The sequence below is a fragment of the Poromitra crassiceps genome (genome assembly GCF_964638095.1).
Source record: "Poromitra crassiceps genome assembly, chromosome: 23".
Lineage (NCBI taxonomy): Eukaryota > Metazoa > Chordata > Actinopteri > Beryciformes > Melamphaidae > Poromitra > Poromitra crassiceps.
This window is the reverse complement of record NC_139639.1, coordinates 5,488,223-5,514,315: the sequence shown is the minus strand read 5'-3', so window position 1 is coordinate 5,514,315 and position 26,093 is coordinate 5,488,223. Positions and strand designations below refer to the sequence as shown.

The 26,093-nt window shown below is 43.9% G+C and overlaps 1 protein-coding gene across 3 annotated transcripts in view; it reads left to right on the top strand.

The window, feature by feature from the left end:
* LOC310797154 (5'-AMP-activated protein kinase subunit gamma-1-like) overlaps positions 1–26,093 on the top strand; it is a 53,902-nt gene that overhangs the window by 19,258 nt on the left and 8,551 nt on the right. For all 3 annotated transcript variants that reach the window (XR_014553713.1, XM_083659476.1, XM_083659475.1), the window contains 4 exons: positions 18,386–18,666; positions 22,037–22,088; positions 23,145–23,251; positions 24,814–24,895. Coding sequence is in view for 2 of the 3 variants with exons in the window: in XM_083659476.1 (XP_083515602.1) it covers positions 18,386–18,666; positions 22,037–22,088; positions 23,145–23,251; positions 24,814–24,895 (522 nt within the window). In the remaining variant the exon portion in view is untranslated. The remainder of the gene's footprint in view (positions 1–18,385; positions 18,667–22,036; positions 22,089–23,144; positions 23,252–24,813; positions 24,896–26,093) is intronic.

Here is a 26,093-nt window from a genome sequence, read left to right as displayed (position 1 = left end):
ACAGTCTGTTTTGCATGGAAACAGTCATGCTAGAAGCAGGATCAAATTGACTATTATGCAAGAAAAAACAGTCTGTTTTGCATGGAAACAGTCATGTTAGAAGCAGGATCAAATTGACTATTATGCAAGAAAAAACAGTCTGTTTTGCATGGAAACAGTCATGCTAGAAGCAGGATCAAATTGACTATTATGCAAGAAAAAACAGTCTGTTTTGCATGGAAATAGTCATGCTAGAAGCAGGATCAAATGGACTATTATGCAAGAAAAAACAGTCTGTTTTGCATGGAAATAGTCATGCTAGAAGCAGGATCAAATGCACTATTATGCAAGAAAAAACAGTCTGTTTTGCATGGAAACAGTCATGCTAGAAGCAGGATCAAATGCACTATTATGCAAGAAAAAACAGTCTGTTTTGCATGGAAATAGTCATGCTAGAAGCAGGATCAAATTGACTATTATGCAAGAAAAAACAGTCTGTTTTGCATGGAAACAGTCATGCTAGAAGCAGGATCAACTGGACTATTATGCAAGAAAAAACAGTCTGTTTTGCATGGAAATAGTCATGCTAGAAGCAGGATCAAATGCACTATTATGCAAGAAAAAACAGTCTGTTTTGCATGGAAACAGTCATGCTAGAAGCAGGATCAAATGCACTATTATGCAAGAAAAAACAGTCTGTTTTGCATGGAAATAGTCATGCTAGAAGCAGGATCAAATGGACTATTATGCAAGAAAAAACAGTCTGTTTTGCATGGAAACAGTCATGCTAGAAGCAGGATCAAATGCACTATTATGCAAGAAAAAACAGTCTGTTTTGCATGGAAACAGTCATGCTAGAAGCAGGATCAAATTGACTATTATGCAAGAAAAAACAGTCTGTTTTGCATGGAAACAGTCATGTTAGAAGCAGGATCAAATGGACTATTATGCAAGAAAAAACAGTCTGTTTTGCATGGAAACAGTCATGCTAGAAGCAGGATCAAATGCACTATTATACAAGAAAAAACAGTCTGTTTTGCATGGAAACAGTCATGCTAGAAGCAGGATCAAATTGACTATTATGCAAGAAAAAACAGTCTGTTTTGCATGGAAACAGTCATGTTAGAAGCAGGATCAAATTGACTATTATGCAAGAAAAAACAGTCTGTTTTGCATGGAAATAGTCATGCTAGAAGCAGGATCAAATTGACTATTATGCAAGAAAAAACAGTCTGTTTTGCATGGAAACAGTCATGCTAGAAGCAGGATCAACTGGACTATTATGCAAGAAAAAACAGTCTGTTTTGCATGGAAATAGTCATGCTAGAAGCAGGATCAAATGCACTATTATGCAAGAAAAAACAGTCTGTTTTGCATGGAAACAGTCATGCTAGAAGCAGGATCAAATGCACTATTATGCAAGAAAAAACAGTCTGTTTTGCATGGAAATAGTCATGCTAGAAGCAGGATCAAATGGACTATTATGCAAGAAAAAACAGTCTGTTTTGCATGGAAACAGTCATGCTAGAAGCAGGATCAAATGCACTATTATGCAAGAAAAAACAGTCTGTTTTGCATGGAAACAGTCATGCTAGAAGCAGGATCAAATTGACTATTATGCAAGAAAAAACAGTCTGTTTTGCATGGAAACAGTCATGTTAGAAGCAGGATCAAATGGACTATTATGCAAGAAAAAACAGTCTGTTTTGCATGGAAACAGTCATGCTAGAAGCAGGATCAAATGCACTATTATGCAAGAAAAAACAGTCTGTTTTGCATGGAAACAGTCATGCTAGAAGCAGGATCAAATTGACTATTATGCAAGAAAAAACAGTCTGTTTTGCATGGAAACAGTCATGTTAGAAGCAGGATCAAATTGACTATTATGCAAGAAAAAACAGTCTGTTTTGCATGGAAACAGTCATGCTAGAAGCAGGATCAAATTGACTATTATGCAAGAAAAAACAGTCTGTTTTGCATGGAAACAGTCATGTTAGAAGCAGGATCAAATGGACTATTATGCAAGAAAAAACAGTCTGTTTTGCATGGAAACAGTCATGCTAGAAGCAGGATCAAATGGACTATTATGCAAGAAAAAACAGTCTGTTTTGCATGGAAACAGTCATGCTAGAAGCAGGATCAAATTGACTATTATGCAAGAAAAAACAGTCTGTTTTGCATGGAAACAGTCATGCTAGAAGCAGGATCAAATGCACTATTATGCAAGAAAAAACAGTCTGTTTTGCATGGAAACAGTCATGCTAGAAGCAGGATCAAATGGACTATTATGCAAGAAAAAACAGTCTGTTTTGCATGGAAACAGTCATGCTAGAAGCAGGATCAAATGCACTATTATGCAAGAAAAAACAGTCTGTTTTGCATGGAAACAGTCATGCTAGAAGCAGGATCAAATGGACTATTATGCAAGAAAAAACAGTCTGTTTTGCATGGAAACAGTCATGCTAGAAGCAGGATCAAATTGACTATTATGCAAGAAAAAACAGTCTGTTTTGCATGGAAACAGTCATGCTAGAAGCAGGATCAAATGCACTATTATGCAAGAAAAAACAGTCTGTTTTGCATGGAAACAGTCATGCTAGAAGCAGGATCAAATGGACTATTATGCAAGAAAAAACAGTCTGTTTTGCATGGAAACAGTCATGCTAGAAGCAGGATCAAATGCACTATTATGCAAGAAAAAACAGTCTGTTTTGCATGGAAACAGTCATGCTAGAAGCAGGATCAAATTGACTATTATGCAAGAAAAAACTGTCTGTTTTGCATGGAAACAGTCATGCTAGAAGCAGGATCAAATTGACTATTATGCAAGAAAAAACAGGCTGTTTTGCATGGAAACAGTCATGCTAGAAGCAGGATCAACTGGACTATTATGCAAGAAAAAACAGTCTGTTTTGCATGGAAACAGTCATGCTAGAAGCAGGATCAAATGCACTATTATGCAAGAAAAAACAGTCTGTTTTGCATGGAAACAGTCATGTTAGAAGCAGGATCAAATGCACTATTATGAAAGAAAAAACAGGCTGTTTTGCATGGAAACAGTCATGCTAGAAGCAGGATCAACTGGACTATTATGCAAGAAAAAACAGTCTGTTTTGCATGGAAACAGTCATGCTAGAAGCAGGATCAAATGCACTTTTATGCAAGAAAAAACAGTCTGTTTTGCATGGAAACAGTCATGCTAGAAGCAGGATCAAATGCACTATTATGCAAGAAAAAACAGTCTGTTTTGCATGGAAACAGTCGTGCTTGAAGCAGGATCAAATGGACTATTATGCAAGAAAAAACAGTCTGTTTTGCATGGAAACAGTCATGCTAGAAGCAGGATCAAATGCACTATTATGCTAGAAAAAACAGTCTGTTTTGCATGGAAACAGTCGTGCTTGAAGCAGGATCAAATGCACTATTATGCAAGAAAAAACAGTCTGTTTTGCATGGAAACAGTCATGTTAGAAGCAGGATCAAATGCACTATTATGCAAGAAAAAACAGTCTGTTTTGCATGGAAACAGTCGTGCTTGAAGCAGGATCAAATGCACTATTATGCAAGAAAAAACAGTCTGTTTTGCATGGAAACAGTCGTGCTTGAGGCAGGATCAAATGCACTATTATGCAAGAAAAAACAGTCTGTTTTGCATGGAAACAGTCGTGCTTGAAGCAGGATCAAATGGCAGAAAGATGAGTCATATTTCTTGGCCCACACATGGGCATTATTCTGTGTTTCCTGCGTGGCAGAGGGTCAGTTGGCAGTGGCTGGTGGAATCAGAGCTCTGAGTCGGCACGCTCTGTTTCCTCAGGAGATTCTTATTGATGGTAACCAAAGCTAAAACACACCAAAACACATCGTCGGCTGTGGCCGCCTCTTGCCAGCTGCTCAAGATTCCAGGCATTTGACGAGTTATGGCGCCCTCTCTCTCGCTTTTACAGACTTAATGGTGTGCTATTAAATGATCAGCGGCAGGACTGAAGTATTCCTCCTTTTTTATTATCACAGTGTGTGACTGAGTAGCTAGCTACAGTAGGAGTCAGTGGTTTTTGTACACACACTCTACTTTCGCCACAAGGGGGTGCTGAAGGCCTGATGTTCTCCTGCTCTAGCTGTTCGGCTTCTGAGTTCTGACACCAGTGTTGATTTATAGCACAGGTGTCAAATGGCAAATACAGTGTAACAGGAACTTCTTTTTTCATATTGCAAGCTGTCATTGTTTACAACCTCGACATTATTATTTCATAGTATTTACTGTAGAGGTATCGGATAATCTGTTATGATATCTTCTATATGTTATGTCATTCCTCTGTCCTTCATTTGGTAACAGTTTTGCTCGCATGCATTTATATCCATATTTGCTGTGCTGTGTATGATCAGAATGTCGCCTCATTCTCAGCTATTGTAAATATGTGTGTTCCCATTGCCTGGACAGTGGACACTGTCAGTCTCTCACTACTGGAGACAACTGCAGTGCTTTCATAGCCTTATCTGGAAGTGAGCAGAGGGGCTCCTCACACTACCATGCACTCTCTGTCGCCTTCCCCCCCTCTCTCTCTCTCCCCCCCCCCCCCCTCTCTCTCTCTCTCCCCCCTCCCTCTCTCTCTCCTCTGTTGCTACTGTAAGCTGTATGTTGCCAGTAAATAAAAGAACTGGGCAGTTTTGATTTCCCTAATTCACAGAGGGCAAATCCTTAAAAGGGAGGGATATTTTTTGAGCGGGGGGGCCGAGAGGGCGAGCTGCACCAAATACACCGAAATGTTAAGCGTGTGTCACCCAATTATACTCGATTAGCAGTTTGATCATGTTTGAGAGCCCCACTGGTTTATTTATTTTATTTATGTTATTATTTTATTTGACGGGGGCAATGGACAAAGTCAGAAACTGTCCCAGACTTAGCTAGGAAGCTAAATTTAATCTGCAGTCCCTGGGTCCCTAGATGATACAAGGACAATCAAAAACACAATAAAACAGTTACAATGTAAATCTGATACACATGCATGTACATAGTCTAATTTTTGAAGTAAAAAAAGCATAAAATACAACACCTACAAAATAAAAAAATAAGCACTGCTAGGTATTGGTTAGTGAGCTTCAATGGAAACCTCATTGCGCCTTGAACAATAAAAATTCCTGTAAATGAATTTGACTAGGATGTAATGAAGGAGAGATCATAGTTAGTCTGACAGGGTGTTTGAGGTGACGGATCTCATAACGGATACCTCACCGCCCTAACTCTCATATTGGCCCTCAGCCCTTTTGGCTGGCGTGCAGCGCTTGCGTAACATGCTATATGAGGTCCACAGAGTGGAGAGAGAGGCAGCAGATAGAGTGAACTGCAGGGCCATCTGTTAAGGGCTAGCTGGTACTGAATGGAAGCGTTCTGATCAGCTGACAGAACATGGGATGTCCCCCTGCGGTCAGCTGATGGGGTCTGGCATCAGCAGTCTGAAAAGGTCAGACCCCCAAAGTTACAGGCTACCAACTGTACACACGGCAATGCTAGCAGCTGAAAGCCACAACCTTTATGTTAGGGATGGGGCCGATCCGATCCAATATCGGTATCGGGTGCCGATATTGGCACTAATTCATGGATCGGATCGGAATCGGGGGAGGGTTTTGTTTTTGTTTTTTGCAATTCCAGCACAGAATTCTTCTTTGCCTTGTATATTTTCTTATTTTTGTCTGCTTTTTGCAAGGTATATAAAAAAAAATATATTTAATTGGCCAAATCTATGCCTATACTGTATATTCAAGAAAAATATTGGTATCGGCATAATATCGGTATCGGCAGATATCCAAATTCAGGTATCGGAATCGGATCGGAAGTGAAAAAATGTGGATCGGTGCATCCCTACTTTATGTCTATATTTATTATAATAATAATCATAATAATCATAATTGTAATAAATTATTGCCTTGCACCTTTCTAGATACTCTAGATACTGTGTGAAGGAGACAGATGTGCCCTGTGCTGATCTGACTCTGTGGGGAGGAGGGCAGTGGAAAAAAGGGGGGTGGGGCGATGCAGAGGGCTGAGCCAATCACTGGTGCGTCCCTCGCAGGCTGCCCTCCTTTTACAGCGTGCTATATTAAAGAGGCTCCGCCCACAGCTGCACCTGACAATTTACAGCCCTGACGCCACTGCTGCCACAGAGCCACTCAGAGAGAGGGGGGGCAGGAGCCAGGCGCTGCCACAGAGCCACTCAGAGAGAGGGGGGGGGGGCAGGAGCCAGGCGCTGCTATTTGCATCACTTGTGAGAGGGACCTTTCTCAGAGGCTGTGTGGAATTTCACGCTCCTCTTGTCTGGATAAGGAAAGTTAGCCTGTATCTGACTGCGACGTGCTGCTGTCCTTATCATTCTCTGCTCCTGCTGTTAACTAGGATTTCTGGCTTCAGGATGGACAGCATCTGAATGAACAGAAATGCACAACTTCATGGAATAGACAAATGCATTATTTTTCTCTAGGAAGATTTACATGAAGTCAGAAGAAAGACTCCATCGACTACCTTCTTTGTCCATTGACAAGTCTGCTCATCTATGGAATAGAGGACCATCTCTCTGCAAGAAGACTTTCCAAAGATTCACCACAGTCTAAATCTGTGTGGACTCACTTTGGCTTTCAGCTTAGTTGCTGCACACCTCGGCTTTCTTGACTTGCCTTGTTATTGAACCGTCTGACAAAATGGAGTAACTGGCACACTCGGGACTGTTTCGGGCCATCGCTGTGCCCCCTGTTGCGACCCCCCCCCCCCCCCCCGGATGGTCATGGTCAGATTTGGTTTTGAACCCACAACCCACTGCGTTCTATGAAGAGGTTCGGCAGCTTGAGGAGGAGCAAGAAGCGCAAGGAGCAAGATGGGACAGGTAATGTCCTGTGCTCTTCTTCACCTGAAGCGTTACTCGTATCTGCCATCACTCTGTGGAAAGTGTCCTGTAGCTACTGCACAAGGGCCACGATCCAACCACCATTACCCCAGTGTCCTGATTAGGGCTGCAACTAACGATTATTTTCATAATCGATTAATCTGTTGATTATTTTCTCGATTAATCGATTAGTTGTTTGGTCTATAAAATCTCAGAAAATGGTAGCAAATGACGATCAGTGTTTCCCAAAGCTCAAGATGACGCCCTCAAATGTCTTGTTTTGTCCACAACTCAAAGATAATATCAGTTTACTGTCATACAGGAGTAAAGAAACCAGAAAATATTCACATTTAAGAAGCTGGAATCAGAGAATTTAGACCTTTTCTCTTAAGATTTTACTCAAAACGATTAATCGATTATCAAAATAGTTGTCGATTGATTTTCTGTCGATCGACTAATCGATTAATCGATTAATTGTTGCAGCTCTAGTCCTGATACAGATGTCTTCTGTTACTTTGCAGTCATACAGCAGCAGCATCTCTATAATAGGTACATCATCAGGTGAAGGTACACGCTACTACACGAGGATATCCCTGCTTGATCAAATGCATATTAATTACATGGCGAGATTAGGTCGACTGACAGATAATCCATAGATTCGGAATAATAACCTTTATGAATGCTGCACAAATATTTTTTTAAATGGAGGTTTGTGTTGTAGAAGCTGCATACACGTCGATCAGCGACAGAAAGATCTCGTGAAGACAGACCATCTCTTCTTTTAATTGGTATAAATGTGGTGTGGGGGGCGCCTGTATTTTTAGGTGCTGAGTGTTGTCGCTTATGGCCTTAGGTGCCACTTGGGTGGCTCTCTAGTTTCACAAATGCACGCAATGCATCCCCCCCAAACAGGACGCCAGCCAAAGTGCAAATGCTCCGCGTGAGGAGGAGCTGACGTGATGCCACAGAGGTAGAAAAATTCATACAAGCAGATGCATCGTAGTCAGTCACTGTACAGAGTGATGCTGTAGAGGCTTTTTACTTGATTAAAATGACTCCCGACAACTTAAAGTGATTACTAAATGTCTCGTACTTGAAGGATGAGAAATACTACAGAGGCTATTTGAAATGATTGATGTGTTACATATACGGCAGTGTTGGAATGAAATAGGGCAGCGAAAATGTTTTCACTCCTGGACCTGGACTTGAGACTCGGACTCGAGCCGCACAGACAGTGACTTGATACTTGATTTGAGACTCGTCCTCAAAAGACTTGGACTCGAGATTTGGGATTCCTGAACAATCTTTATAAAATTAAAATTAAAAAAGCGTTAATTAGACTCAGAATCACTTGTATTGCCACAGTATGCAAGTTACATACGAGGAATTTGTCTTGGTGTCTGTATGCAGCGTAGCGGTCACATCAATATACAGAGATAAGAAGTAGGAAGATAACTAAAGACAATCACAAAGTTGCAAGTGCAATCAAATCGAGTAAATATATACAAAATGTACATGAGTGGTGAAGTGTTCTGTGGATAATAAATAGGAATTTACAATAATATAATAAGGAAATAATAAATAATATTAAGGAAAGGTCTAATAATAATAATGTCAGCTAATCAATGCTGTATGCTAATAGATACTGTAGAGTGAGGATAATACAGTACATGCTTTGAATTCCTTAGTTTGAGCTATGCAGTGTTCTAAGCAGAGTGGATGGCATCCAGCAGATGATAGAACACTCATCAATACGAGACTTTAACTCTAGCTCTAAGACTTGAGACTTGACTTGGACTTGCAACAAATGACTTGTGAGCATCTCTGCATTATGATAAAGTAATTTATAACCACGATACGATATGATATACTTTATTGTCAGTTCACACTGAAATTTGTCTTGCAAGACAGCGGCAGTCCCATGCACAAACACATGACAAAGAGAACAAAACCAAAAATACAAAGATACATACATACACACATACAGCAGACAGAGAGCACTGGTCACTGCTCCACTGACCCTCGGCCCTGTTCTTGATTAAGCCTCAGGATCGACTGATGTATAAAGGACTTTCTTAGTCTGACCTTCTTGAAAGTTGGAATTAGGTATCTCCTGCCAGAGGGCAGGAGTTCATATTCTTCATGTAACACATTAGTGTTTGAGGCAATATTTCTAGCTAACCTCAATACACTGTTGACATATGTAGACTCATATAGACTATGCAGTGGTTTACCTACAATTTTTGAACAAATATTCATCTGTCTAAGTAGTTGTGATTTTAAGGTAACAGACAGGCATCCATACCAGGTGGTACTGCAGTACTGTAAAACACTCATAATCACTGAGGTAAAAAATAAAAACCACGCTGCTTCCTATAGTGTTAATCCAATGGCTTTATTTCGTCCCACTTCACCGAGTCCCTTTGGAAGAGCTGCTCTATTTTGGAAAACGTCAAACTTGATCAAAGTAGACAGAAAGCATTTGAGCTTAACCCACGATGGTCAGACGAGCTTAACCCAGGAGGGTCAGAACGGGCTAAGTGAACATTCTCCGGAGCTCGTTCTCATGTGTCGGGTTCAGTGGTTCCTCCTTCAGTGTTCCATCTGTTTCTCATGGCGGGAGCCAATGAAAAGTGACAGAAAATGAGACAGGCGGATGCAAAAGATTAACGTGGGCCACCCTACAGATAGAGCTGCAACGATTAATCGATTAATCAATTAGTCGATCGACAGAAAATTAAGTGACAACTTTTGATAATCGATTAATCGTTTTGAGTACAATTTTAAGAAAGATTCTCTCATTCCAGCTTCTAATATTTTCCGGTTTCTTTACTCCTGTATGACAGTAAACTGATATTATCTTTGAGTTGTGGACAAAACAAGACATTTGAGGGCGTCATCTTGGGCTTTGGGAAACACTGATCGTCATTTGCTACCATTTTGTGACATTTTATAGACCAAACAACTAATCGATTTAATCGAGAAAATAATCGACAGATGAATCTATTATGAAAAAAATCGTTAGTTGCAGGCGTACCTACAGACCTACTGTATGCAGTTCCTGTACAGCGTTACGTCAGCGCACGTTGTGCGTGGCCTTCAAGTGGCACTTTACCCTGAACTTCACAGCTCCTGATTTAGACCCAGGCTGACCTCAGTGGAGCTGGGAGGACATAGGGTCCTCCTGTCATGGTGATGTATGTCCTGTCATATGTTCATCCATACTGTATATATGATGTGGTGACACCTCAGCCTAGCCATAAGTCCATGAGTGATCCTGAGCACCCTCCTCCATGCTGGTTACGATGAAGATATCACAGTCACCAGGGTTCTTCCTGGCTCAAAATGAGGAGGTGGTGGTGCTAGAGCCTGACCCATATGGGATTTTTGAGACCGATACATTCACAGCTGGAAGGAAAATAGACGTTTTCTATCTGGATTGTGAACCGATATGACCATGTGAAGGTACTCAGAAGGCTACTTTCTTAAACAAATCACTTCATTTAAAGAATATTTAACGTTAAATTGTCAACTCATCGGCGTAACGCCGATATTACAAATGACAGAAATCCACAGAGTGCAACAACGCTTGTTAGAAACAAGTGTTTTTTCCATGAAGACACCTGTCAGAGGTTTGTCCAGAGATGGAGATGGTCACCTCATAATTCTCTATGCAGGAAAAGCCCTGGTCACTTTGGACTCACACAGCAGCAGCACACACTTCTTCTTGGTGAACTGACGTCCACGTGAGAAATCACAGCGGCGGTCAATTCGAGCAAAGCCTGTGTGCTTCTCAGAAAGCCTTTGTATATGCGTGCGTTTTGCCACGGTGCAGTTTGCACACTGATGTGATCTAGGTCGATTAACACTGATGTGAGCTAGGTTCTGTTAATGGAGCTGCTGGAAAGTCAGAATTATCATCTACCTAGAAGATGAGTTTGGAGCTCTGGTTGCTAATTGGGGTCACTGGATGTCATATTGCTCAGTGCTTCATAGCAGAAAAAAAAACCACACAGCCAGATGCTCACCGAGCACTTTATTAGGAACACCTGTCCACCTGCTCTTTCATGCAATTATCCAATCAGCCAATCATGTGGCAGCAGTGCCCTGCGTAAGATCATGCAGATACAGGTGAGCAGCGTCAGTTAACGTTCACGTCAAACATCAGAATGGGGGAGAACGTGATCGCAGTGACTTTGACTGTGACTGGTGCCAGACGGGATGCGTTTGAGCTGACAGACAGGCTTCAGGAACTCAGAGAACCTCTTTATAACTTGTGGTGAGCAGAGGAGCATCTCAGAATGCAGCAGTGAACCTTGCGGTGCATCATGTCACTGTGGTAGCCGGGTGACACGGAGCTGAAAGCTGATAGCTACAGTATTAAAGGTGTTGCTAATAAAGTGCTCAGTGAGTATATAATAAACTAGCCATTCACACACAGTGGCCTGTGACCTGTGGTGACCCCACTATTGCTCTGACGTCATCCAGCCCGGAGGCGTGGCTAACGACGCACTCGCCCCCAGAGACACTTCATCATCAGACTCCACACGCGCACGCACGCACACGCACGCACACGCACACACACACACACACACACACACACACACACACACACACACACACACACACACACACACACACACACACACACACACACACAGAGTAGACTGTGAAGATCTGCTTTTATGCGTTGAGATGAACACTGCTTTCTGTGTTACACTGCAACAGAGCAGTGGTTCTCAACCTGGGGGTCGGGAGCCGCTCAGTGGGCTGTGAGATCATTTTCGAGGATCCCAAGGTGATTTATGGGATAGAAATTTTTTATATTTCTACTATACCAGAATAAACTCCCGCACACTGTCTCCACATGCAATCAAAAGTGTAATAAGAATAACGTTTCGGTCGTGAGACCTTCATCAGATTCTCTCCGACGCACCTGTTGAGCCTAGGTGTGCAAAAGCTTTTTTCCTTCATATTTCTACTATACAAAAAAGTGAAAAGGGGAAATGATATTTTGGTTGGAACTTATGATAGGGACTTGCAAGTAGACGTTGCTTTGTTTTAAGGGGTCACGAGAAAGAAAAAAGGTGGGAGAACCACTTGCAATGAAGCCATGGAGAGAGTGGCAGCACTGGACCTGCAGACATAGACGAGATGTTTTCATTGCATCACTGAATCGTTTCTATTTATATCCGTATGATCGGATATCGTCACGTCATAATATTATTATAGGCTACTGGGTGAGGACTTTTTATACGCAAATAGTAACGGCCATTCATAAATCAAGCTAATATATGACTCGGGGATCCATTTCCTGTTTGGCCGCTGGTGTCCTCTCCAGCCTGACCAGCAGAGGAGCCGTCTCCCCAGCACGTCTGTTATCTGCTCCTCCTGTGGAATGTGCCACAGCGGCGGGGCTATAATAAGAAGGCGGCGCAGCAGAAGCGGGCCAGGCCCAAGAGAGCTGGTACCAGCCAGCTAAATGTCAGGAGATAGTGGAGAGGACCAGGCTAAGAGAGCTGGTACCAGCCAGCTAAATGTCAGGAGATAGTGGAGAGGACCAGGCCCAAGAGAGCTGGTACCAGCCAGCTAAATGTCAGGAGATAGTGGAGAGGACCAGGCTAAGAGAGCTGGTACCAGCCAGCTAAATGTCAGGAGATAGTGGAGAGGACCAGGAGATAGTGGAGAGGACCAGGCTAAGTGCACAGTGCACTTCTTGTACAGGGCCTCGTTTATGAGAAAATGCCTCCTTTGACTTAATCCCAGATTTGATTGTAACTCTTATTTCAAAGATGATATACGTGGAGACAGAAGAAGAGGCAATGAAGATGGTACATGTCGTAGTGTCAACTAGATATCTGTAGTTTCTTTTATCACAGGAACTTGGGTCAAATCAGTAACTGGGTTTCCATCCACCTCTGGATATTCGCATTTACCCAAAATGCGAATATAAACTTGAATGGAAACACCAGAAATTCGAATAAAGGTCGAAATATCGCATAAATGTTTTTACGCTTGGAGGGGGTGGATTTATCAGCGTATCGACAGTAGGAAGATGCGAACTTTTGCAATGGAAACAGATTTTGCGAATTAACGATGACGTACCAGATGTGACTTCACTTCCGCTTCATGCTACTCCAGGGGGAAATGGTGGCGATTAGCGCCAGGCAGTCTGAATGAAATTGAATGTAACGTTCGCAATTCTATGTATTAAATTCTAAAAAACGACCCTCAACATTTGGGAAGGCTAAGCCACACAACTAGTTCGTTATAATCTAACATCATGCTTTGAAGGCGACTTTACGACGATGAGGACGGTGATCATCACCATCACCGGGTGATGACTCAATCAAAGCAGGTCTCCGCTGATAGAGATCTCTTACAGGCACACAGGCACGTTACGCCTCCTCCTGACGAGAAGCGCCACCGACTGCTCAACCTGCCGACTCCCAAAACTCGCTAAACAAAACTGAATGGAAACATGCATAAATTCGCATTTTATTTTGCGGATTTTCACAAAATTCGCTTGAATTATGCGATACATTTGGATGGAAACCCAGTTACTGTCCACTGCAGTTTGTACAACAAGATGAGTTCAGCACAGTAGACTAGTCCACCTTGAGTTAGTTCAGCCCAGTAGACTACTAGTCCACCTTGAGTTAGTTCAGCCCAGTAGACTACTAGTCCACCTTGAGTTAGTTCAGCCCAGTAGACTAGTCCACCTTGAGTTAGTTCAGCCCAGTAGACTAGTCCACCTTGAGTTAGTTCAGCCCAGTAGACTAGTCCACCTTGAGTTAGTTCAGCACAGTAGACTAGTCCACCTTGAGTTAGTTCAGCCCAGTAGACTACTAGTCCACCTTGAGTTAGTTCAGCACAGTAGACTAGTCCACCTTGAGTTAGTTCAACCCAGTAGACTAGTCCACCTTGAGTTATTTCAGCCCAATAGACTAGTCCACATTGAGTTAGTTCAGCACAGTAGACTAGTCCACCTTGTTAGTTCAGCCCAGTAGACTAGTCCACCTTGAGTTAGTTCAGCACAGTAGACTAGTCCACCTTGAGTTAGTTCAGCCCAGTAGACTACTAGTCCACCTTGAGTTAGTTCAGCCCAGTAGACTAGTCCACCTTGAGTTAGTTCAGCACAGTAGACTAGTCCACCTTGAGTTAGTTCAGCCCAGTAGACTACTAGTCCACCTTGAGTTAGTTCAACCCAGTAGACTAGTCCACCTTGAGTTAGTTCAGCCCAGTAGACTAGTCCACCTTGAGTTTCACAGCCAGTGAAGTGTGTCCCAGTTGTAACCACAGTAAGGAGGCCATACATCCGGAGTTATTTAGGAGTTGAACTCTGCACTTCCCTGAAATGACTCCCTGAGAGTCACTTGTGCTTCAGTGTGTTCAAGCTCCTTTCATCACAGAACCGATCTATACAAGTGTGATCATTTACACAACACAATTCATGTACTTTTGCATGTCTGTGAGTGAATGTAGGACATTTGCATGCTGTCAGTAGCATTCATTTAGTCCCCCGTGTTGGACGTGTCAACAAGATACAAGTGAAATGGAAGTGTCCTGGTTAGAGGCCTTGAAATGAAAAGTGTTTTGTCTTAGCCTCACGCGGGGCATTAGCAGGCTAGCGTGTCTTAGCCTGGACTTAGAAATATGTCGGGCAGGGGCGGGGTGGGGGCGGGGCTGGGGGCGGGGCCGGAGCAGCGTGCGTGTCGCATGTCACCCGGCGTGCGACCGATGAGAGAGGCCTGGTGCTTGAGAGCATGTGAAGGCTGTCATGTGACTGACGTCCTCAACCTGACACTGCCCGGAGAGCAGGCTGCTTCACAGACAGCTGACCGCTACACGGCAGGAGAGCAGCCTGCTTCATCACGTTGAGGTTAGCTCAGTCAGTAAAGACTCCAGGGCCTGATAGCTGCATCACTTTGAGGTTAGCTCAGTCAGTAAAGACTCCAGAGCCTGATAGCTGCATCACTTTGAGGTTAGCTCAGTCAGTAAATACTCCAGAGCCTGATAGCTGCATCACTTAGAGGTTAGCTCAGTCAGTAAAGACTCCAGGGCCTGATAGCTACATCATGTTGAGGTTAGCTCAGTCAGTAAAGACTCCAGGGCCTGATAGCTACATCATGTTGAGGTTAGCTCAGTCAGTAAAAACTCCAGAGCCTGATAGCTGCATCACTTTGAGGTTAGCTCAGTCAGTAAAGACTCCAGGGCCTGATAGCTTCATCACTTTGAGGTTAGCTCAGTCAGTAAAGACTCCAGGGCCTGATAGCTTCATCACTTTGAGGTTAGCTCAGTCAGTAAAGACTCCAGGGCCTGATAGCTGCATCACTTTGAGGTTAGCTCAGTCAGTAAAGACTCCAGGGCCTGATAGCTGCATCACTGTGAGGTTAGCTCAGTCAGTAAAGACTCCAGAGCCTGATAGCTGCATCACTTTGAGGTTAGCTCAGTCAGTAAAGACTCCAGAGCCTGATAGCTGCATCATGTTGAGGTTAGCTCAGTCAGTAAAGACTCCAGGGCCTGATAGCTGCATCACTTTGAGGTTAGCTCAGTCAGTAAAGACTCCAGAGCCTGATAGCTGCATCACTTTGAGGTTAGCTCAGTCAGTAAAGACTCCAGAGCCTGATAGCTGCATCACTTTGAGGTTAGCTCAGTCAGTAAAGACTCCAGAGCCTGATAGCTGCATCACTTTGAGGTTAGCTCAGTCAGTAAAGACTCCAGAGCCTGATAGCTGCATCATGTTGAGGTTAGCTCAGTCAGTAAAGACTCCAGAGCCTGATAGCTGCATCACTTTGAGGTTAGCTCAGTCAGTAAAGACTCCAGAGCCTGATAGCTGCATCATGTTGAGGTTAGCTCAGTCAGTAAAGACTCCAGAGCCTGATAGCTGCATCATGTTGAGGTTAGCTCAGTCAGTAAAGACTCCAGAGCCTGATAGCTGCATCACTTTGAGGTTAGCTCAGTCAGTAAAGACTCCAGGGCCTGATAGCTGCATCATGTTGAGGTTAGCTCAGTCAGTAAAGACTCCAGGGCCTGATAGCTGCATCACTTTGAGGTTAGCTCAGTCAGTAAAGACTCCAGAGCCTGATAGCTTCATCACTTTGAGGTTAGCTCAGTCAGTAAAGACTCCAGAGCCTGATAGCTGCATCATGTTGAGGTTAGCTCAGTCAGTAAAGACTCCAGAGCCTGATAGCTGCATCACTTTGAGGTTAGCTCAGTCAGTAAAGACTCCAGAGCCTGATAGCTGCATCACTTTGAGGTTAGCTCAGTCAGTAAAGACTCCAGAGCCTGATAGCTTCATCACTTTGAGGTTAGCTCAGTCAGTAAAGACTCCAGAGCCTGATAGCTGCATCACTTTGAGGTTAGCTCAGTCAGTAAAGACTCCAGAGCCTGATAGCTGCATCACTTTGAGGTTAGCTCAGTCAGTAAAGACTCCAGAGCCTGATAGCTTCATCACTTTGAGGTTAGCTCAGTCAGTAAAGACTCCAGAGCCTGATAGCTACATCACTTTGAGGTTAGCTCAGTCAGTAAAGACTCCAGAGCCTGATAGCTGCATCACTTTGAGGTTAGCTCAGTCAGTAAAGACTCCAGAGCCTGATAGCTTCATCACTTTGAGGTTAGCTCAGTCAGTAAAGACTCCAGAGCCTGATAGCTACATCACTTTGAGGTTAGCTCAGTCAGTAAAGACTCCAGAGCCTGATAGCTGCATCACTTTGAGGTTAGCTCAGTCAGTAAAGACTCCAGAGCCTGATAGCTACATCACTAAGAGGCCATTTACACCTGGCATTAACATGCGTTTTCTGCCATCAGATTGCAATCAGATTGTATTTTATCACTTCAGCCTGATTCCATTTACACCTGGCACTAACATGCGTTTTGGGTGAACAGATTGCAATCCGATTGCTCTCCAGCTCGAACGTCATCACGCGCGCGCCCCCTGAACGTGTGCATGCATGTTTCATGCACAGGGAAATAGAGGTTATTGTTAAGCTCAAATGCACAGTGAACGTCCCCTTCACCTGGACAAAACGATGGCCGATCACGCAGCACTGCATCTATTTCTTTATCTGTTTATTGACAATGACACTGGGTCCGAGACACACACACACACACATACATACGTTTTCCGTGCATGTCATTGGCTGTAACCACCTGTGTTGCGTTCAGGTAACATCCTAAATTACAATGTTAATTGAGCATAATTTCTCATTTATATGAAAGGAAAATGAGGGGGAAAGGGTTCGAACCCTTTCTCCCTCATTTTCCTTTCATTTTTCGCTCCTTTACCAAAGGAGAAGTGTTGATATAAAAGAGAAATTATGCTCTCAATTGTATAACAGCGTAATTTAGGATGTTACCTGAACGCAACACAGGTGGTTACAGCCGTGGCAAAACCTCCGCAGCAAAACTTTGAAGCAACGCTATGATTGTTGTGCAAAAGCGGAGGGGGGGAGAGATAGATAATTTTTAGCCGGTCCATGGTGACAGGCTGCCTGTGTGTGTGCGCATCTGGCACAGCGGCGAGATGAGGGCACACACCGGTGCGGTGCTGCCGGGGAATTGCGTTCACGTGTGCGCGCCGTCACCGACTTCCGAAGATTATGTATTTCCGTATGGTAGTTGCTGAATGCGTTTTGAGAGGACGCATTGCATTTACACTTGTGTTAAATGTTGTCATAATGCGTCCCTGACCACCTCCGGAGGTGGTTTGGCCGATCAGATTGCAATCCTTCTTCAATGCGTTTTGGGGGTGTTTACACCTGTACTTTCAAGTGATAAAATACAATCGGATTGCAATCTGATGGCAGAAAACGCATGTTAATGCCAGGTGTAAATGGCCTCTTAGAGGTTAGCTCAGTCAGTAAAGACTCCAGACAGAGCCACCATGAAAATGAAAGTTTGTTAAAACTGAACTGAATAAAGCAAATTCTCTCTTCTCTGCTCTCTCTCTCCTCTCTCTCTCTCGCTCTCTCTCTCTGCTCTCTCTCTCTCTCTCTCTCTCTGCTCTCTTTCTCTCTCTGCTCTCTCTCTTTCTCTCTCTGTATGTGGCCTACTGTTGGCAAATATCAAGCACTATGCTCAGTGGCTAAAACTGAATAGGAGTTCCTTTCATAAGCACCCCGCCCCCCCACCTGATCTGGATTTACCCTCCAAAATGTCCTGGCGGGCCAAGGACCTTCTCACAGCACCAAGCCGGGTTGCAGCTTATCGCAAATGAGAGAAGTTTAAAAGTTTCTGGTTCTTCTGCACCATCCTCTTCTGTCAGAGAGCGGACTGCAGCCGTATCTCTGCTATCTGTGTCTCTCAGTACCCGGCACTCGCTCAGGCCCGGCTGGATCAGATATGCATTCCTGCTCTTCTTCAGTAGCATGGGAAAGCCCAGATAGCATCTGCAGCAGTAGTCATGACTGCAGCGCCAGGGTTGAGCCAGCCCAGCCTATCAAACGATGTCAAAAGCCATTCTGCGCTTCAGTGTCACGTTTAGAAACCAGAGAGATAACGTTTGCTATCTGTTCACCTTCATCTGTCCACAGCCTCCGGACTGTCGACTCCGCCCACCACCCCGACCCAGGCGCCCAGCCAGCCGCTGTTCCCCCAGGAGGCCCAGCAGAGCCCGGCCAGCCCCGAGCGCCGGGACTCGGACTGCTCCTCCTCCCAGGCCCGGCCGCGCTCCTCACCTCCAGACACAGGACAGCGTCTCAGCCTCCCCTCTGCCTCCTCACCTCCAGACACAGGACAGCGTCTCAGCCTCCCCTCTGCTAAACCCCCCATCTCGTCCTCCAGCCCTGTGCCACCCAACACTACCTCACAACAAGTGGGTGACCCTGCAACTGTGGCACTGTGTGTGTGTGTGTGTGTGTGTGTGTGTGTGTGTGTGTGTGTGTGTGTGTGTGTGTGTGTGTGTGTGCGTGTATGCGTGTGTGTCAGAGTGTGGACGATACATCGATGCATCATCGATATCGTATCGTGTAACGATCGGAAGTGAAAACATCAATATATACAATATATATCGCCATATCGTCGTATGCCTCGTAAATCCAAGGTGATGAAGCATACAGTAGCTGTGCATAGCTTATGTTCATAATTGAAAGGTCATCAAGGGTTGTTTAAGTTAACTGATCAAAATCATTTGCACTTAAACATGAGAAATTTGGCACTTTATTATAGTGAACAACAGATCTATTGTTTTCCATTTAGATGTCTGGAAGAGCTCAGAAATAACATTGTCGAATCATATTTTAGTTACTTTTTGTGAGTTGATATAAATGTTAACTGATTGTTTAAATGGGCATATGATATTTTGTGTTTTGTATTAATTATTTTGAATGTACCTTTTGATTGTCTCCTGCTCAGGGACTACAGGTGCAAATTAGCTCTTAAGCTAACCCTGGCACATTTACATTGATATTGAAATTGATGTTGATTAATGTGCACTGTCCCTGATTAAAAATAAATAAATAAATAAAATAAATAATTATCGTCTCGTATCGATCGCAGGCCCCTGGATCGAATCGAAATCGTATCGTGGCAGACTTTATGATATCAGCAGATATCGCATCAAAGAATCAATATAATACCGTATCATGATGAAATTTTGTGATCCCCACGCCTACTACCTTCCTAAAAGTGAGAAGAGTTTTCCATGGAAATTAATTACCGGCTAAATCAGCACTTGGGCAGCAGCGAACAGAAGCTCAGACGATGCTAATCCATTTGATTCAAGCTATGATGCTTTCGCATGGTGTGTGTGTGTGTGTCAACAAGCCCGTTGACTCTGCTCTGAGCATCGGTGTCGGAAACAAAAGGTGTCAATATTGTTTCTAATATCTCACACAGCATTCGGCGTGGGAATAGAGGGGACTGGTGCAGCGATAACAGCCCAGAACTGCTTTAGGGTTTTTGAAGCGAGGCTTTTCATCTGTGATTTTGTTCAGGATTCCCCATCATTCACTTAAAGGATGTGATAGCAGTATCATTCTGTCTCAAGCTGGGTCTCATCTCAGCCTGTCTGCTCTGAGTGATGCTGGGTTGTAGCCAGTGAGGCTAAATCAATATTTCATCAGCAGACTGTATCACTGATGCTATTCTAACAGCCAAGGCCTCATGATGCTGGCCTGGCTGGCTAACAATCATGAGTCAATGCCTCACTTCATCTCTGCTCTCTCTCAGGCAGACAGACAGAGAGTCTGTCTGCCTGTCTGTCTGTATGTCTGTCTCTCTCCGTCCGTCTGTCTGCCTGTCTGTCTCTCTCTGTCTCTCTGCCTGTCTCTGTCTGTCTCGCTCTCCGTCTGTCTGTCTCTCGCTCTCTGTCTCTGTCTGCCTGTTTGTCTGCCTGTCTCTCTCTCTGTCTGCCTGTCTGTCTGTCTCGCTGTCTGCTTGTCTTTCTCTGTCTGTCTCTCTGTCTGTCTGTCTGTCTCTCTCTCTGTCTGCCTGTCTGTCTGTCTCGCTGTCTGCTTGTCTTTCTCTCTCTGTCTGTCTCTCTCTCTGTCTGCTTGTCTGTCTCTCTCTGTCTGTCTGTCTCTGTTGCTACATTTCCTGGCTGCTTTCTCTGTGTTCGTTTGTTGTTTTCCCCGAGTCCACACAAAAATAATCTTCTGTAGTAGTTTTTGTTTTGTTTTTTGCCAAGTCCAATAAAAAAAGACATGATTAATTTAATGGGCCTCCTCTCTGGGGTTTATGTGTGTGTTCTTCGTTGGTGTTGTGCTGCCTGCAGCAGCAGCGGCAGCAGCAGCAGCGGGATGCGTTCCTGCTGTGATGCAGCAGCAGCAGCAGCGGGGCCAGAGATTGATGAAAGTGCAGAAGTAGTTTTGGCTGGAGAAGCGCTGTGTCACCGTTGGGGCGAGTTGGGGGGACTGACTGCTTTAGCAGTAGCATCCTGCAGGAGACAGAGCAGGTCCTGGGCTTTTTTACATACTGCTGCTGCAGTGCACTGCTGCTGTGCATCGTTTGCAAATTACAGAGCAGGAACACAATCGTTTATCAACAAAAAGCCTTTGAGTAAGCATAATACCCTCAGTATGACTCAGCATATTTCAGCTTTGCGTATGTATGGTATGCCATGATGAGGCAGATCACATGCAAATAACATAATTTGCATTGCATTTTCTGGTGAGGTCTAAAGAGTTTTTGTGTAACTTGTTGTGCATTCGTTTATCACAGATTGCCATATTGTGTGTTGTTTTATTTTCCATTTTGTAAGGCTGAATTTAGCATTGAGGATGTTAGAATCAATCCTTAGCTTGATGCTGCTAGGCAACATGAGGGATTTCCTAATATGGTGAGGCACCGTGGTCGCTCTGCATGGAGGGAGGGGTGTGTCCACACTCAGAGCCTGCCTGCCTGCATTCTCTCCCCCCGCGGAGAATGTGGACGACTTCCCCGGCCGGCCGCGCCGTGGTGACTGTAAATGTGATTGTTTGGGATGTGTAACAATGAATTTAGCTGTCTCGTGTTGTTTTTAAAGCGGCTGTGTTGTTGTTGCCCGTGTAGTAGTAGTGGTTACTTTGACCAGTCACACAGGCAGTGAGTGGTTCCCCTTACTGCAGCAAATAGATTGGACTGTTCCACTTTGGAGTTTTAAGGGGTGTGCTTTTAGTCTAATAATCATGTGCAACTAAAGTTGCGGCGCGTGGCTCAGTGTTTTTGCCACGTGTCTGTGTTGCATGTAGCGGACCGCGGAGAAGACAGTTTCATTAAGCAGATAATGCCGGTGGCACACGGCGTTGTTGTCGATTCCTCGGGGGGTTCCATCCGCGCACACTGCACGCAGTCTGAATATAGATGATTGGGGCCGGTGTCAAAGAGTGTAGAAGGCAAGAGACGACTGGTACTTGCTTTTTTTGACAACAGCGCTGCCGCCACTTTGGCCTGAAAACGCCTCCTTGCGCCAATGGGACAACAGCACAGACCCATGACAGCCAATCAGGAGGCAGATTGAGGAGGGCGAGCGTCGCCAAGGAATGTCGTGCTGCTCCCCCCATGTTGCAATGGAACAACTGATTAGTCGTCAGTTCTTATCGATGTGAGTTCTTTACCGGTGTTGTGGGGAAAGTCGCTCTCACACTCTCTGCTGCTCACTTTAAATTTACGGCAAAGTTTGTCGTGCGCGCCCGTGTCTGGAGGATTTTCTGCCCTCTTAAACCTAAAACTGCAGACTTTTGCTATTGTCTTTGTCTTCCTCATAGGTCTACGGTTTATTCGAAGGCATGCTGGAGAAACTTGAACTAGATGATGATGGTAAGTGTCCCCCGCACACACACACACACACACACACACACACACACACACACACACTGCTGTTTCTCGACCCGCCCCGGTGTTGTGTTTTCACTTCACTACCCCTCCACACCACACGCATACAGACAGACAGTCCTCCTCCACGCTGTGTATATTATAAAGGTGACTCCATCATACCGGCGGGTCGCATGTTGTCGCGGTTGTCTTGCGGCATTAATGTCAATACAAATTTAGACGAGGCTAAAAGTATCCGGCTCATTCGATCTACCGTATTTTAAAAGAACTCAATGACAATGCGCCGTATTCAGTGCACGTCTCAGCGCACAACCCAGCGATCATCCACCCGCTCTGCAAGCCTTGTCAGAAATTGAGGGATTCCCTCAACATAACGTTAGCGGTGACTTCATCGCTTCATTATCATAACGCCCCCCCCCCCCCCCTCCCCCAAATGTCTCAGGACTCAGCCATTTTTTTAATGAGCGAATCTTACCCATTGATCTTCATGGATGGTGCTGCTGTCAAGACAGTGCAATGCTGCAGACGCTTTTAATGGAGACATTCAACAGGCAATCCACTGAAGTTACCGTGAATTGCATCACTGTGATTAAAGCTTTTTGAACATTTTGTGTTGTTCGCAACATGTTGGATGATTTGAAATGACAAGTCGTCTCCTCTTCACTGCGGGTGATTTGCTACATTTACCCACTTCTGTGTAGAATTAAGAACGAAAGGTTGTGATTTCATGATGAAACGTGACATTTTTTTCCAGCTCTTAGATTTGTTGTTGCTGTCAGTCTAGTTCAAGCTCCTACACGCCTTGGTATCCATTACGTGTTGTGTTCTGTGCTCCTCCATCCTGGCACTCTGTGTGTTTGTGGACCAACCCAGAGTTGTAATTGTCAGATGGGAGTGCAGTAAAGTGGTGCTAAGCGATCCAGACCTATAATGGTTATACTAGTATATCCAGTGTTGTTTTCCAAGCGCTCAATGTTAGTTTGCCTGTGAGATCTCTCCCCTTCCTCTAAAATGTGTTTTTTTCCTGCTGATCCTTTATAGCTGCTGAACCGGAGAGTGATATGTACATGCGCTTTATGAAATCCCACAAGTGCTACGACATTGTCCCCACCAGTTCCAAGCTGGTTGTGTTCGACACGGCGCTCCAAGTAAGCATTGATCCTCTCCATGCCTGCCACACACACACACGCATGCACACACCAGAGATGCTCACAAGTCATTTTTTGCAAGTCCAAGTCTCAAGTCTTTGAGGGGCAAGTCCAAGTCAAGTCTCAAGTCCCTATGGATGAGTGTTCTATCATCTGCTGGATGCCATCCAGTCTGCTTAGAACACTGCATAGCTAAAACTAAGGAATTCAAAGCATGTACTGTATTATCCTCACTCCTTTATCTATTAGAATACAAGAGCAGCAACGATTAGAGATGACATTAGTAGACATTTCCTTAATTTTAATGCACACAAAAAATATATATATATAATAAATAAATAAAAATAAAGATTGTTCACAAGTCCCAAACCGTCAAGTCTCAAGTCTTTGAGGACGAGTCTCAAGTCAAGTCTCAAGTCACTGTGTGTGACTTAAGTGCGACTCAAGTCCAAGACTCAAGTCCAAGTCTCCATCTCTGACACACACACACACACACACACACCACACACACGCCCACAGTGTACTGTGAGTTCACCAAGTCAGAGACACAACAAGAGAGGCAAGCTGCTGAAGAATTTGTATGAGGAAGGAACAGTTTTGCCTGCTGAACATGACATTCCTACCATGCCACTTAGCCTGGAGAGCTGAGAGAGAAGTGCAGGCTGGGTTAATGTTCCATAAGGGGAAGCAGAAGCATTTTTGGCCTGGGGCAGTTTCTATGAGAGGGTTGTGAAATTGTCATAAAGCTGTTAAACAATAATCCCGGTTGGGGAAGTCTAAGCTCTTTGATGTGTAGAATTTCAACCACTGAATCCACTGAAGCCAAGGTTTAAGCACCCTTATCTGGTTTAAGCACCCTTATCTGGTTTAAGCACCCTTATCTGAATGAAATGGAAACGCTCAAACCAGAGCAAAAACATTAGGAGTTTAGATTTTTACAAAAAAATATATATATGCAAACACAATTCATGTCTTTGCCAGCTGATGGGAATTGGGCGGAAAATTCAACACATGATTAGTGGATTTCTCACTTTTTCTTGTTTGATAATTTTTTTAAACGTATTATTCAAGGTTTTTCCTGGTTCAGAATGGGCCTTTGGGGGGGTGACAGTAAGAATGATTGGATGACTGATCAGGATTACTGTCGCGCATACATACATACATACAGTACATACATACATTGGACTTTTGGGTTAGTGAGTGTATACTCCGTTATCCTGAACACAAATATCAGACATTGTCAGAAATGATGGAGCAATGTGTTTCCACACCACCCCAAGTTTGTCCATAATATAAAATTGGTTACACAAAACACCCTTAAATCTCCTTAACATTAAACATTTTAAGGAAAACGTAAGCACAAGATTTAAGGGTGTTTTGCGAATCCGATTCTATTTTATGGACCCCTTTATATCTTAACTTAAGGTGCTTTGTGCAACCGGCTCCAGGCCTTTGGGGGCTGGCTAAAACCTATTTGGGGGTACCAAAAATCCTCTATGCAGGGAAAAAACCCTGTGTGTAAAAAGTGTTTTGCTTTTTCATTTGCAACTGTCCCTCAACAGGTAAAGAAAGCATTCTTTGCCTTGGTGGCGAACGGTGTACGTGCAGCTCCACTATGGGACACGGAGAAGCAGAGCTTTGTGGGTAAGCATCATAACACCCAGGAAAATAAAATCAACACCTGCATGCCCGTAAAAAAGCATGACTAAAATCATCATCATGCCTATATGGTGTGTGTAGTGTAGAATGATAGTTTTCACTGGTTTCCTTCTCTGAAATACACTTGGAGGTGTTGAGAACCAGCCAGGTGTAATAATAGATGTATTAACCCCGCTGGTCCTGGCTAGTGGAGCATGACGCTATATCGAGCAGAAGTCGTTTAGGGCCGTCGGAGACCATTAAGCACAGCAATGACTCTTCTGTATTGACCACTGTTTTTAGATAGCTCAAAAGATATATTGACCAGTGTTTAGATAGCTCAAAGATATATTGACCAGTGTTTAGATAGCTCAAAGATATTGCAAAGCGGAGGAAAATAAATCAATAAGACACAGCGTGCAATTATGTAACCTCTGGGTTTGCAAAGTATAAATGTGATTATAACCCCGACCACCAGTGGCCGCTTGTCTGAGTCACGGTGCTTTATGCTGCATGGAGTTTGATTGGCCGTCAGCCTGTGATGAATAATGAATGGGCCAGGCACTGCAGCAACAGGATGGAGCTGGACTTGGACTTGAGTGCATCCTCTAATGTGTTGTATTGAGCCACACCCAAGCTCTCTCTCTCTCTCATCTACCCCCTGGCACCAGTGTTCATTTCCTCCACTCAAACTAAAACTAGACTAAAACTACCCCTTTTTCACAGAGGAAAAGTACATGTTAACTCGATAAAAAACAAAGTTGTGATGGCAAAAACTATGAGGAAATCGATTGACATTTTCGTCAACGAATAAAAACTTGACTAAAATGTTGGAGGGACGAATTGGGAAGACATCCAATCAGAAGAGAAGAAGAAGAACTTTTAACGGTTAAATCTGTGTCTGTATTGCACGTTCAAACCTTAATACCATAATAAAGCATTACACTTTAACTAAGCCCGCTAGATTTTAGTCGACTAAAATCGTATGATATTTAGTCAACTAAAACTAGACTAAAACAATTCATACGACTGAAATATGACTCAAACTAAATGGCATTTTAGTCAAAAGAGGATGACTAAAATTAAATCCAAATTTGCTGTCTAAATGAACCCTGCATTGACGTAGTCTGCAGGTACGGGCTTGTGTGTCGTTTAAGAACTGGACATAGCGCAAAAGCACGTTTGCTGTTCTCATCTCAAATCA